At 41.6% G+C, this 10,698-nt stretch overlaps 4 protein-coding genes across 4 annotated transcripts; 2 read left to right on the top strand and 2 right to left on the bottom strand.

Moving 5' to 3' along the window:
- The first annotated feature begins 215 nt into the window (after window positions 1–215).
- LOC119079371 (stress-induced-phosphoprotein 1) lies at window positions 216–2,632 on the top strand. Its single transcript, XM_037187241.1, has 4 exons — window positions 216–420; window positions 523–805; window positions 1,186–2,289; window positions 2,373–2,632. Exons 1-4 carry the CDS (start codon window positions 397–399, stop codon window positions 2,417–2,419), a joined length of 1,458 nt encoding a protein of 485 aa, XP_037043136.1. The 5' UTR covers window positions 216–396; the 3' UTR covers window positions 2,420–2,632.
- Window positions 2,633–2,849: 217 nt separating this feature from the next.
- LOC119079392 (ribulose-phosphate 3-epimerase) lies at window positions 2,850–3,886 on the bottom strand. Its single transcript, XM_037187279.1, has 3 exons — window positions 3,496–3,886; window positions 3,135–3,432; window positions 2,850–3,069 (listed from the first exon to the last, which is right to left on the bottom strand). Exons 1-3 carry the CDS (start codon window positions 3,753–3,755, stop codon window positions 2,962–2,964), a joined length of 666 nt encoding a protein of 221 aa, XP_037043174.1. The 5' UTR covers window positions 3,756–3,886; the 3' UTR covers window positions 2,850–2,961.
- Window positions 3,887–3,931: 45 nt separating this feature from the next.
- LOC119079393 (LDLR chaperone boca) lies at window positions 3,932–4,798 on the top strand. Its single transcript, XM_037187281.1, has 2 exons — window positions 3,932–4,188; window positions 4,293–4,798. The coding sequence occupies exons 1-2, from the start codon at window positions 4,033–4,035 to the stop codon at window positions 4,686–4,688; spliced, it is 552 nt and encodes a 183-aa protein (XP_037043176.1). The 5' UTR covers window positions 3,932–4,032; the 3' UTR covers window positions 4,689–4,798.
- LOC119079365 (WD repeat-containing protein 35) lies at window positions 4,710–9,195 on the bottom strand. Its single transcript, XM_037187218.1, has 13 exons — window positions 9,139–9,195; window positions 8,795–9,079; window positions 8,551–8,735; window positions 8,383–8,461; window positions 8,159–8,318; window positions 7,946–8,091; window positions 7,676–7,888; window positions 7,424–7,601; window positions 6,540–7,359; window positions 6,333–6,474; window positions 6,139–6,275; window positions 5,842–6,077; window positions 4,710–5,780 (listed from the first exon to the last, which is right to left on the bottom strand). Exons 1-13 carry the CDS (start codon window positions 9,160–9,162, stop codon window positions 4,831–4,833), a joined length of 3,555 nt encoding a protein of 1,184 aa, XP_037043113.1. The 5' UTR covers window positions 9,163–9,195; the 3' UTR covers window positions 4,710–4,830.
- Between the last annotated feature and the right edge of the window lie 1,503 nt (window positions 9,196–10,698).

Genomic DNA, 10,698 nt, shown 5'->3' with positions numbered 1-10,698 from the left:
AATAATATTGAAAATAATTGTGGTATAATTGTTCTATATAGGCCAACGGATGTTTTTGTTAAATAGAAAAATTCGCAGCAAAAGCAAATTCCTAATTTTTTTTAGAAGTTTAGATTTTTTCCCCGATGTGTCACGCTTCAACTTATCATCTCTCTAATCATGCCACAACAACGTTTTCATTTCTCTGCTGTTTTTTTCTATGCTAATGCAGTTGTCATCTAGTACAAAGCTGAATGTGAAGTTTAATGAAACATTTTCGTGATTATTCTTGAACTTTCCATTGAGCAGAGAAAAAGGTGTTTCAAGTTACAGTATCAAATAAACCGACAAAGAAACGTAAACTGAAGTGGATAACTAAAGCAATTCGTGAATTGAACAATAAATTACTTGGAAAATATGGAGCAGGATACAGCAACAATGGTAAGAACTCTACAAAATGATTTCGAAGCACAAATTTTGTCATTTTATATGAAACTCGTGCATTTGTTGTTGTTGTTTATCCTTTTTTCCCTCAAAATTCAGATCAATCTGTTGAAAGAACAAGGGAACGCTGCACTTTCGAGCGAGAATTACGATCAAGCGATCGAAATCTACACAAAAGCAATTCAGTTGGACGATAAAAATCATGTGCTGTACAGTAACAGATCTGCTGCGTACGTAAAAGCCGGTAAATACGAGGAAGCTCTGCAGGACGCTAACAAAACGATCGAATTGAATCCAACATGGGTGAAAGGATATTCGCGAAAAGGATCGGCGCTATCGTTTATGCAGAAGTATGGTGACGCTTTGACGGCCTATGGAGAAGGTAAATTTTCCGTTCTTATCTGTTGTTGACACCGACTTTGGGAATAAACGACCAGCTTTCAATATAGTGGTCGTATTATAGTAAAACGTATGTTCTCCAACAAATGAAGTCTAAAACTCGAAACAAGTCACTTGATAATAGGTAGTTCAATGATGAAGGAATAGATTCCATTGAAAATGTGCTGTCATCCTTTTGGTGACATTCTTGATTTAGGAGTCATCTATTTCTATTACTAGCGCATCCGAATCTTGTACTTCTTCAGTTGGAACATCCCTACTTTTCGCTATATTCATTATTGCATTCAGTGGCGGTTTATCGTTAATTTTCCTGTCAATAACACTGTTGACTACTCGCTAACAAAAGGGTTTCTGTCATTTCAGGTTTGAAGCAAGACCCAACCAACGCTGCCCTCCTTCAAGGATCCGCAGAGGCCAAGCAATCGCTGCTATCAATGTTTTCAAATTACATGGAAGTCGATCCCAGTTCACCGCAAGCAACAAGTGCTCCGCCAAAGCCAGCACCAAAGGCGGCTTCACCTCCAAAAGATGAGGACGTTAACCTTACCGAAAACCAAAAATTAGCAAAGAAATCGAAAATTCTCGGAAACGATGCCTACAAAAAGAAAGACTTTGAGACGGCACTCAAACACTACAACGAGGCCATGGAACACGATCCGACTGATATAACATTCTACAACAACACAGCTGCCGTCTACTTCGAACAGAAGGATTACGAAAAGTGCATCTCAACGTGCGAGAAGGGCATCGAAATTGGACGTGAGAACCGGGCTGATTTTAAGTTGATAGCAAAGGCGTTTTCGCGTATCGGCAACGCTTACAAGAAAATGGAAAATTGGAAAACGGCCAAGACTTACTTCGAAAAATCAATGTCCGAGCATCGCACTCCGGAAGTGAAAACGATTTTGAGCCAAATCGATAAGAAGATTAAAGAAGAGGAATTGAAGGCGTACGTCGATCCAGTCAAAGCCGAAGAGGAGAAGGAATTAGGCAACGAATTTTTCAAGAAAGGTGAATTCAGCACGGCTATCAAACATTACTCCGAAGCCATCAAACGAAATCCAGAAGATCCGAAACTGTACAGCAACCGCGCGGCATGCTACACGAAATTAGCTGCATTCGATCTGGGATTGAAGGACTGCGATATGTGCACAACGTTAGACGACAAATTCATCAAGGGCTGGATACGTAAGGGAAAAATCCTGCAAGGAATGCAAAAGTCTTCGAAAGCTCTAGCCGCATATCAAAAGGCGATCGAAATCGATCCGAATAACACGGAAGCCGTGGAGGGATACCGTTCGTGCACGATGGCTGTTCACAGCAATCCACAAGAGACGTGGCAGAAGGCTATGACCGATCCGGAGGTGCAACAAATTCTTAAAGATCCAGCCATGAGAATGATCTTGAATCAGATGCAAAGTGACCCGAAGGCCGTACAGGATCATCTAAAGAATCCAGAGATCGCAGGTATGTGTTTGCGAGCGGCTACAAGTCCCGCAAATGTTCGTCGAGTCAGTTTTTGATATTTTTTGTTTTCTTCTCTCTTTCAGGCAAGATCCAAAAGCTGCTGGAGTCGGGCATTATTCAAATTCACTAAGCAGAGCTGACTATACAGAGAGTATGAAAAATTGTTTTTTTTGATGAGCATATTCAATTGGAGTGATGATTATGTTGTTGACTGGACGTGGGACCTCTTTCTTTTTGTATTCAAACATCCATCAGTTGCATAGAATTATAATGTGTCTAATTGGTCTCAATGGAGCATCAGCTAAACCACAATGATTCGAAATAAATTTTCTTGTAGCTTTTACTGAACTGTGTTTACTACTATGGTGAATCGGTGGATCATGTTACACCGCCTGGCCTGTCTGTGAGAGGAGAGTTATTTCGATTGGTGAATTGTAGACTTTACGATTCTTATGTAAATTCGGCTCTCGCTAAAAGGTAAACAGGGATCTCATTGCTGATAAATGTCGACCCAGCCTAGCACACGAAAGGGTCAATGACCGTCATTAGAGACAAACAACTTTCGAACATTTCCATCTTTGTAATTAGAAAAATATAAAAAATTCGAACATAGCCACAGCATCTTCCCAACACCCAGTGCATAAGCAATTCCTTCAACCATTGATCACTCCATCAACCATTGATCACACCTTCAACGGTCTTCTTCAGCAACGTTATAACCTCCTTCTGGTTGTCGGCTCGAATGATAGCCGATCCGGAAACGATCATATTAGCACCAGCCTGAAACGAAAATTCAAACAGGCCGTAGATTCAAGTTCGAGACAAAAATGGAAAATTTCTCTTACATTGGCGCACGCATGTATTGTATCCGGTCCGACACCACCGTCCACTTCAATGTCCAATTGCGGATAGTTGTCACGCAACCATTTCACCTTGGGCATCATATCGGCCATAAACTTTTGACCGCCGAATCCCGGCTCCACAGTCATGATCAGAATCATATCAGCCAACGGAATGAATTCTTTCACAACTTCGACTTCCGTTCCGGGCTTCAGTGCTAAGCCGACTTTCATACCAGCCTCGCGAACCTGACGACAAATCTTTGCTACCTGACCCTGAACCGGTTCGATGTGGAATGTATATCTAAGTGAAAGTGAATGACAGCGAATGAGTGTCAGTTTGCGGCCAATCATTTTATCTCCTTACTGATCAACACCGGCATCAGCCATACTTTCAACCCATTCCTCTGGCTTCGATACCATCATGTGCGTTTCGAAGAAGGCCTCTTTGATTTTGTTTCGCAAACACTTGACCACTGGATGGCCGAACGTTAGGTTAGGTACGAAATGACCGTCCATGACATCTAAATGCAAGTAATCGGCACCATTCTGCAGCAATTTGTCCGACTCTTCGTACAGCTGAGATAAATCAGCATTTAGAATCGATGGACCAATTTTCGCTTTCATCGTTGGTTGTTGACCTTGTTGACAGGATATCTCTGATATTCTGATACACGTTTGTTGATGGTGTGCAGTTGATTATTGAGATGACTTTGTTGATAAAGCTTGCCAATCTACACTACCATTAAGTTTGACATTTCCTTTTGTTTGTGAACAGCTGATACGTTGGCATTTCAATGTTTTGAATGACGACACTACGCCGACACGTCAATTTTAACCTCCAATGAACACCAGTTCATCGTAAACAAATCAAGTTTCAATTCAATTGAATTTCACACTCAAAATGAAGTTCAATCTCTTGCTTTGGCTGTGCTGCTTTGCAATTATCTTAGTTTCGCACGGTAAAAAGGCAGACGAGAAAAACAAGCCAAGTTGGGCCAAGAAAGATATACGAGACTTCAATGATGCCGATATGGAGCGGTTGTTGGATCAATGGGAGGTAAGGAATACGCCTCCACGCATTGCATCTATTCTTTCGACAGTCTTATCAGTTCAGCTCGACTAATTTTCCCCAAAAAATAATAATTGGTTTTTCCATCTCAGGAAGATGAAGAACCACTCGAACCCGATGAACTTCCCGAGCATCTTCGTCCATCGCCACAAATCGACTTCAATCAAGTGGACATGTCAAATCCAGAAAATTTGCTGAAACTAACGAAGAAAGGAAAGACGTTGATGACATTCGTCAGTGTTATGGGCAATCCAACGAGGGATGAAGCCGAAACGATAACGAAATTGTGGCAAACGAGTCTGTGGAACAATCACATTCAGGCTGAAAGATACATGGTCGATGACAATAGAGCAATATTCATGTTCAAGGACGGCGCTCAGGCATGGGAAGCTAAGGACTTTTTGGTCGATCAGGAAAAATGCGAATCGGTCACGATTGAGAATAAGGTTTACAACGGAAAATATTCGGGCAAGAAAGATGAACTGTAGCGACACCGCACTTTGAACGTTCGCGAAAGTTACGTGATTCCATTCAAGTCTGAGGTTGACATTCCCGTTGGGTACTTTTCGAGCGCAAAATAAAACTCGTTTGAACAGATGAGATCTGCTTTTGTATTGTCGCCTGACCGGTTTACAGTGTTTTTAAAATGAAACTGTGACACAGCGGACACGTATCTCTGTTCGCTATTTCCATTGGATATGCACAATGATGGCATGTCTTGCATTGCCATGCTTCTGTCGGCGACATCAACGACTTTCCGGATGCAATGCAGGCAGGAAAATGTGTTCCACAATTTAGACACGACGAACACCAATTCGGTACCAATGCTTCGCAAACAAAACAATCAACGCGATCGGTTCGACTATCATTCGGTTCATTTTTCGAAAAAATGTTCACCGCTAACTCCTCATACTCCTGACGCCGTTGTTCTGGTATCTCTTCGAGAGATTCTAATTTGATGAAAGCCTTCGAACACGTCCCGAACGATCGATCGGCACAACTGGCCAATGCGAGCAAATTGTAGATATCTTCCACGTCTAGAACATCTTCGAAATCACGAAGTCGCAGTGACGTTAGCACTGCACTGTGCATCAAACCAGATCGCAATTGTCGCTGTGCAAGTAACATAAAATGATAGGCGTTCGCATGGTGCCAGATCTGTTCGACCAAAACTGAGTCCTCCGGCGAGAGATTGGATAAAACCGACAATCTTGTGCTGCCCAACAGCGACGATTGCACTCTCAACTGTTCTTCCACCAACAGTCCGGCGAGAATGTAAATTTTCTTGACGCGCAACAAGTTCGATTTCTTCTCTACTTCTCCTTCGGCTAATTTTGTCATCAAACGGGCTGCATCCAAATATCGACCAGCCTTACGCTGCAATTCAATGGCCTCGGGTAGACGATTTTCTTGCAACAATTGAGCGGCATGCTTTCCCAGTAGTGTTCCGATCTGGGGCATTTTGTATTTCTGGGCCAACTCGACAGCTTGCCCCCACTGTTTAAGATTCACGCATGTATTCACTGCCGACTTTACGTCGCCCAATCTAATGTATGCAGCCACAGCTTGGTCACACATGCCTGAAAAAATGATTGGTAAGCATAACAGGCGGGGTATCAATGCGGATTTAAGACAACATACCAACTGAAGCTAACATTTGACCTAATTTCCCCAGCAGAGGGTTCTTTTCGCCCAGTCTCTGGATGCATCCTTCTAGTTCGTCGTATTTTTCCAGTTGGTATAGCGCATCAATTAGTCCCTCAATGTGGTGTGCTTTGTCGTAGTACTCTTTAGCACTTTCCCACGACCGCAGATTAGAGAAATGGTTTCCAATCTCTTGCCACACTTTCTCCATCTGTTGGTCCGATATTCCGGGACTAGGTTGGAGAATGATTCATGAGTTTCGTCGCTTGGTAAAACGTATTGGAATCAATCTACCTCATTCGATACAGTTGAACTGTTCGAAACCAGTCGCATAGAGTTTGTCTTAAGCCAATTGCCAAGTCTCTTCGATCCTCGTCCATGTACAACTTTTCCGCCTCTTCGAAATCTCCAAAGAATGCTGATACTTCTGCCTGTACAGAAAAGTGGCGTCATTTCAATCCGCGGGATCTTTTTCATCCTTAATTTACCTTCTGAAGATTTTCATTCTGAATGTTTCGTAGCCGTTTTATCAACTGAAGTCCCGGATAGTTAGCACATCGAACAAAAGCTCCTTCTGCTGTTTCCAAATCTAATTTCTTCAACGATGCTTCTGCCAAAAGCCGCCACAATCTTAACAGTAAGGTAAATCTGATGAGAATTACAGTTCTGAGAACAATAAAATTGAAAATAAAAACCTTGGATGAGGATTGTCTTCAATGAACTGCTTAGCTTCTGCTACACCGACATGGGCCAACAGCTCTTCGGTATCCCTCAACGATTTCACTCTCAATTGTAGTAGGTGCTCACCACTATCCGGTACAGATGATCCATTAACAAGATCATCCAACAGCACTCCCGTTATTTCTAAATCCTCGAAATTGCAGATATATCCGGAACAGGAGATCGGCTCTTCAGGATCGGCTCCACGCAGTACATACATTCTGGTTTTCTCCATCAGAGCTAGCAGGTGTGGATTATCTTTCGCCCAACACATTGCCCACACATCTTTTCTCTCAATTTTTCCGTCATTCATCAAGTTGCCGCGACTGCCGTCCTTCGGATCAATTAGATCAATCGTAGAGAGCACACCCACCGAATCGATTACTGCTGCACGGCTCGAATTCGAATTAATCGACATTTTAATCGGCCGATGGGACATTGCATGCCGATTTCTAACAGCAACATGCGGTATGGTATACTCGATGACCGATCCTGATTCTCTGCCAATAAGTAGCAGCTTGTCTGACATTGCTAAACAGCAAATCGGATCAGTTGTAGAGTTGCGGTTGATTGGAGGCTCATATCCGCCCTTATCCAAATCGTTTAGTACTTCGACCACACCGGATGGCGTATCGTCAATATGGAAACGTTTGTCTTTGCGCGCTTTCGCACCGTGAATGTTGGAGAAACCTTTGGGTGTGTGATAGTTCCACAGCATGAAGTGATCCTTCGATGCAATTGCGACGTACTGTGAATTCATGGCTATGAAGTGCGGTTTCAAGTCGGTATATTTGGCTGGATTGGGAAACAATTTTTTGATAATTGATTTAGGCATGCGAACACGATTGTTTAAACCTACAGTCAACGGTGGTGCTGATGGCATTACATACGAGCAGTTGATATTTCTTATCCTTGAAATGGGTCTCGACGACAATATTCGGATCTTTTGGAGTCACCTGTGAGTATTCAACCGCAATAACACAATGCTCCAAAGTAGCGGCAATGCAGAGAGGTGGGTCGACTTGTTTCAAGAAGCACTAACGATGCATCGAGTTTAGATCATTTCCATTGATTTCCCTTGGATCAATTTTGAGCAAATTTCTGAACCTACCTGATTGGATGTCGTATCCCAAAATGTAACAACTGCATCATCATTACCTGCATTTAAGTACGCAACGGTTTTGCCAAAATAGCACCACATGTAATCCGGACGAATATTGGCAAAATAAATGAAACTGTCCACAGCTAAAGCAATCCGGAGAGATTTGCCTTCCCACGACAAAGCTGTTATTTCTTTGCCAGGGATTTTCAAGGTTCGCAAATGCTAAAGAAACGGATGCGATAAAACCAACAACTTCCCGGTCACATTTCCATTCAATACCTCTCCCATTGGTGTGTAAAACGTTACAACATTAGACTCCCGCTCAATACCAGCACCCGCCCGAATCCCACAAACCGCCAGAATTGAACCGTCGTGATTCCACAAACAATCCACCGCTTGCATGTCAGTGTCAATGATTATAGGAACTGTGGAAATTAATTTGAATTGTTTTGGATGCGGACAACGATTTGCTACACAGAATCCCGAACTCACAGTCATCGTTTTCGTTCCTCATCAGTTGAATTTTCCCAATTTCGTAGCAAATCGCTAGTGTGGGTCGATTCGGTGATACATTTCCATGGTACCATGACATCGCAGCAACGTACATATATCTCGAAGGTGCCAAATTTACGCATTGAATGTTAAGCTTCATCTGGTTGTTAAAAACGTTAGATTTAGAGTCGACCTAGTATCGAAGACATAGTTCCACAACTTACAACGAAGCTGCCTTGGTTGTCGTACAGATGAAGCTCGCCGCTTTTTAGGCTAAACAACAGTAATCGACCGTCTGGCGACCTATTAGGAAATATACATTACCATCCCTCAAGTCTTCGTAACGACATGTATAGCAAAGGAACATCAAAGATTTAGGCGACAAATCTCACCATTGAACACCCGTAAGCGGAGTATTTTTCAATTCTTTACCCCAAATACGATTACCATCAACAGCTCCAACGATTATCGCACCGTCTTCATAAACAATGCATATTTTCTGACCATCTGCTTGCCAAGCCATCCCCTTTACAGTAGACTTTTTCCGATCATTCGTCATTTCTTCAAACCAATTGCCCTACGGTAAACTCAGATTATATTCATTTCCCCCATTGCACCACCAACAAGCTGTCATACCTTATATAACATCCAAACCATAATGACCCCATCCCGATCGGAAGTTGTTAGCTTACTCATCGAATCATTCCATGTCACTACCTGCACTGGTGCTTTGTGCCCTTCTAATGTTTGGTTCATCGATAGATTACTTGATGCTGCCAGACTACCCTTCGTTTGCGCTGAAGACGATAATCCTTCCAACTTAAGTACTTTAACCAATCCATCATCGCCACCAACAGCAATGTATCCCTGATCTTTGTTCCAAGACAAGCAATTTAGTCTTGTGTTGTTCGGTATTGCGATCTATTTAGACGATAGAAGTCTGGTTGCTTTTAATTAATTACATGAACACCGCGCTATACCTTTTTGCTTAGGTAGACGAACATTTTGTTTTTCTATCCACAACAACCTAACACAACTTTATTAACGATAACAAAATCCGTTTTCTTGTAGATTTGTTTATAACAATCCAATTTCGAATGACATTTCCTTCAGTTAACACACGAAAGAATGTGTTAAAGACACAAAAAGACGATGGTGTTTTTTGTTAACAACACAGGTGCAGAAGAGTTGATGAAGAATTCAGTTCGGTTTGTTGTTCCGTCGTTTTCTGTGTTTCTATAGTAACCGGCTTAAACACACTTTAAGTCAAACAACGTAGAGAGAAAGAGAGTGGTAACGTATGTATACCTTACGTTTGATATAATGAAAATCATAAGTGACGCAAGTTCAAATTTAAGCTAAATCCTCGAATAATACCAACACTTAGTTTCAGAAAAGCAAATATAGACTCAATAGGACAATTTTGATGCTACATTTCCGTTTTTAAAGCAAAAGGGGTTACGTGATGAAGTATCATTATGAAACCAACAGAATCTGTTGAACAGATAGTCAGTCATCTATTAGTGGCATCGATGGCAAATGTTAGCGATAATCTTTGGTTGTTGAGTTCATGTGTAGCAATCGATAGTCGTATCGGTTATAGACCATTATATGGTTGTGTTTTCTCGCGGGACAGAGGATATTAGGGTATCTATCGCCAAGATTTTTCAAAAAAAAAACTTTCAATAGTGCACGCCAGTGATATTTTCATGGGAATTTGGCTCGTTCATATAAACCACACTGGTTACACGCACGGCAGCGTAAAATAAACCAGGCAGTAGCGGTTCATTTTCGAAACGTCAAATAAGGGACCTAATACACTGTATGAAAATGAACTCAAATGAACACTGACATAAATTGAAAAATTTTATTCGCAAAAAATATAAGGCTACTAGATTATTCAGGTCCCTAGTCAAATCAGCGCTACTGCCTGGTTAACTTTACTCTGCCGTGGTTACACGTCTTTAAGAGTGATATCGCCAAATCTTTCACTTTTTCTAAAAAAAAAGGTTTTCTGTGAAAAACGTTCAAAAGTTAAGACATGTCAGAGGGTACCGAAAACAGTTTTTCGACAATAACTCAAGATTTTTTTTTAAATTATTGTACGAATGTCGGCCTTGGAAAGACCTTCAGCTAGAGTATACGCATCGCTTGGTGCTAGTAGATCCAGTAGTAGAGTTATGACTAAAAATATAGTGAATGTTCGGAGAGTCCGCCTTCTCTGCAGCTTCGATGTTCCACGGAACTGAGTATGAGGTGTTTTAGCTGGCCTCACCCACTATCGTTCCACATATAAATGAAATGGAAAAAAAAGTTGGTGTCAAAATGTTGATTTTTTCCTTCTTTCTGAGGGCCCAACTGCTGGAACAGCATCTGGAACAGTACTACGGCAATCATTTGTTATCGTCTACTATTCTTATACCTTATCAATAGAAAAACGATTCGCTATGCCGCGAATATATAGGTATGTCGTTAAAACAGATCCAATGTTAGTAAGGTGGAAGCAAAATAAAATGATCGAGTCTGGTTTTCGACAATTG

This window comes from Bradysia coprophila, unplaced genomic scaffold, assembly GCF_014529535.1.
Source record: "Bradysia coprophila strain Holo2 unplaced genomic scaffold, BU_Bcop_v1 contig_324, whole genome shotgun sequence".
Taxonomy (NCBI): Eukaryota; Metazoa; Arthropoda; class Insecta; order Diptera; family Sciaridae; genus Bradysia; species Bradysia coprophila.
Note: the sequence above shows the minus strand (reverse complement) of the source record. Positions and strands in the feature narration are given on the sequence as shown.

Coding starts and splice junctions, on each gene's coding strand:
- LOC119079365 (XM_037187218.1), bottom strand. CDS start 9,162: ATGTTCGTCTACCTAAGCAAAAAG. Junction 7,889..7,945: donor TTTACACACCAATGGGAGAG/GTATTGAATGGA, acceptor CCGTTTCTTTAG/CATTTGCGAACCTTGAAAAT. Junction 7,602..7,675: donor GGGATACGACATCCAATCAG/GTAGGTTCAGAA, acceptor ATGCATCGTTAG/TGCTTCTTGAAACAAGTCGA.
- LOC119079371 (XM_037187241.1), top strand. CDS start 397: ATGGAGCAGGATACAGCAACAATG. Junction 806..1,185: donor TTTGACGGCCTATGGAGAAG/GTAAATTTTCCG, acceptor CTGTCATTTCAG/GTTTGAAGCAAGACCCAACC. Junction 2,290..2,372: donor AAAGAATCCAGAGATCGCAG/GTATGTGTTTGC, acceptor TCTCTCTTTCAG/GCAAGATCCAAAAGCTGCTG.
- LOC119079393 (XM_037187281.1), top strand. CDS start 4,033: ATGAAGTTCAATCTCTTGCTTTGGCTGTGCTGCTTTGCAATTATCTTA. Junction 4,189..4,292: donor GGTTGTTGGATCAATGGGAG/GTAAGGAATACG, acceptor TTTCCATCTCAG/GAAGATGAAGAACCACTCGA.
- LOC119079392 (XM_037187279.1), bottom strand. CDS start 3,755: ATGAAAGCGAAAATTGGTCCATCGATTCTAAATGCTGATTTATCTCAG. Junction 3,433..3,495: donor GCTGATGCCGGTGTTGATCA/GTAAGGAGATAA, acceptor ACTTTCACTTAG/ATATACATTCCACATCGAAC. Junction 3,070..3,134: donor CAATACATGCGTGCGCCAAT/GTAAGAGAAATT, acceptor TTTTCGTTTCAG/GCTGGTGCTAATATGATCGT.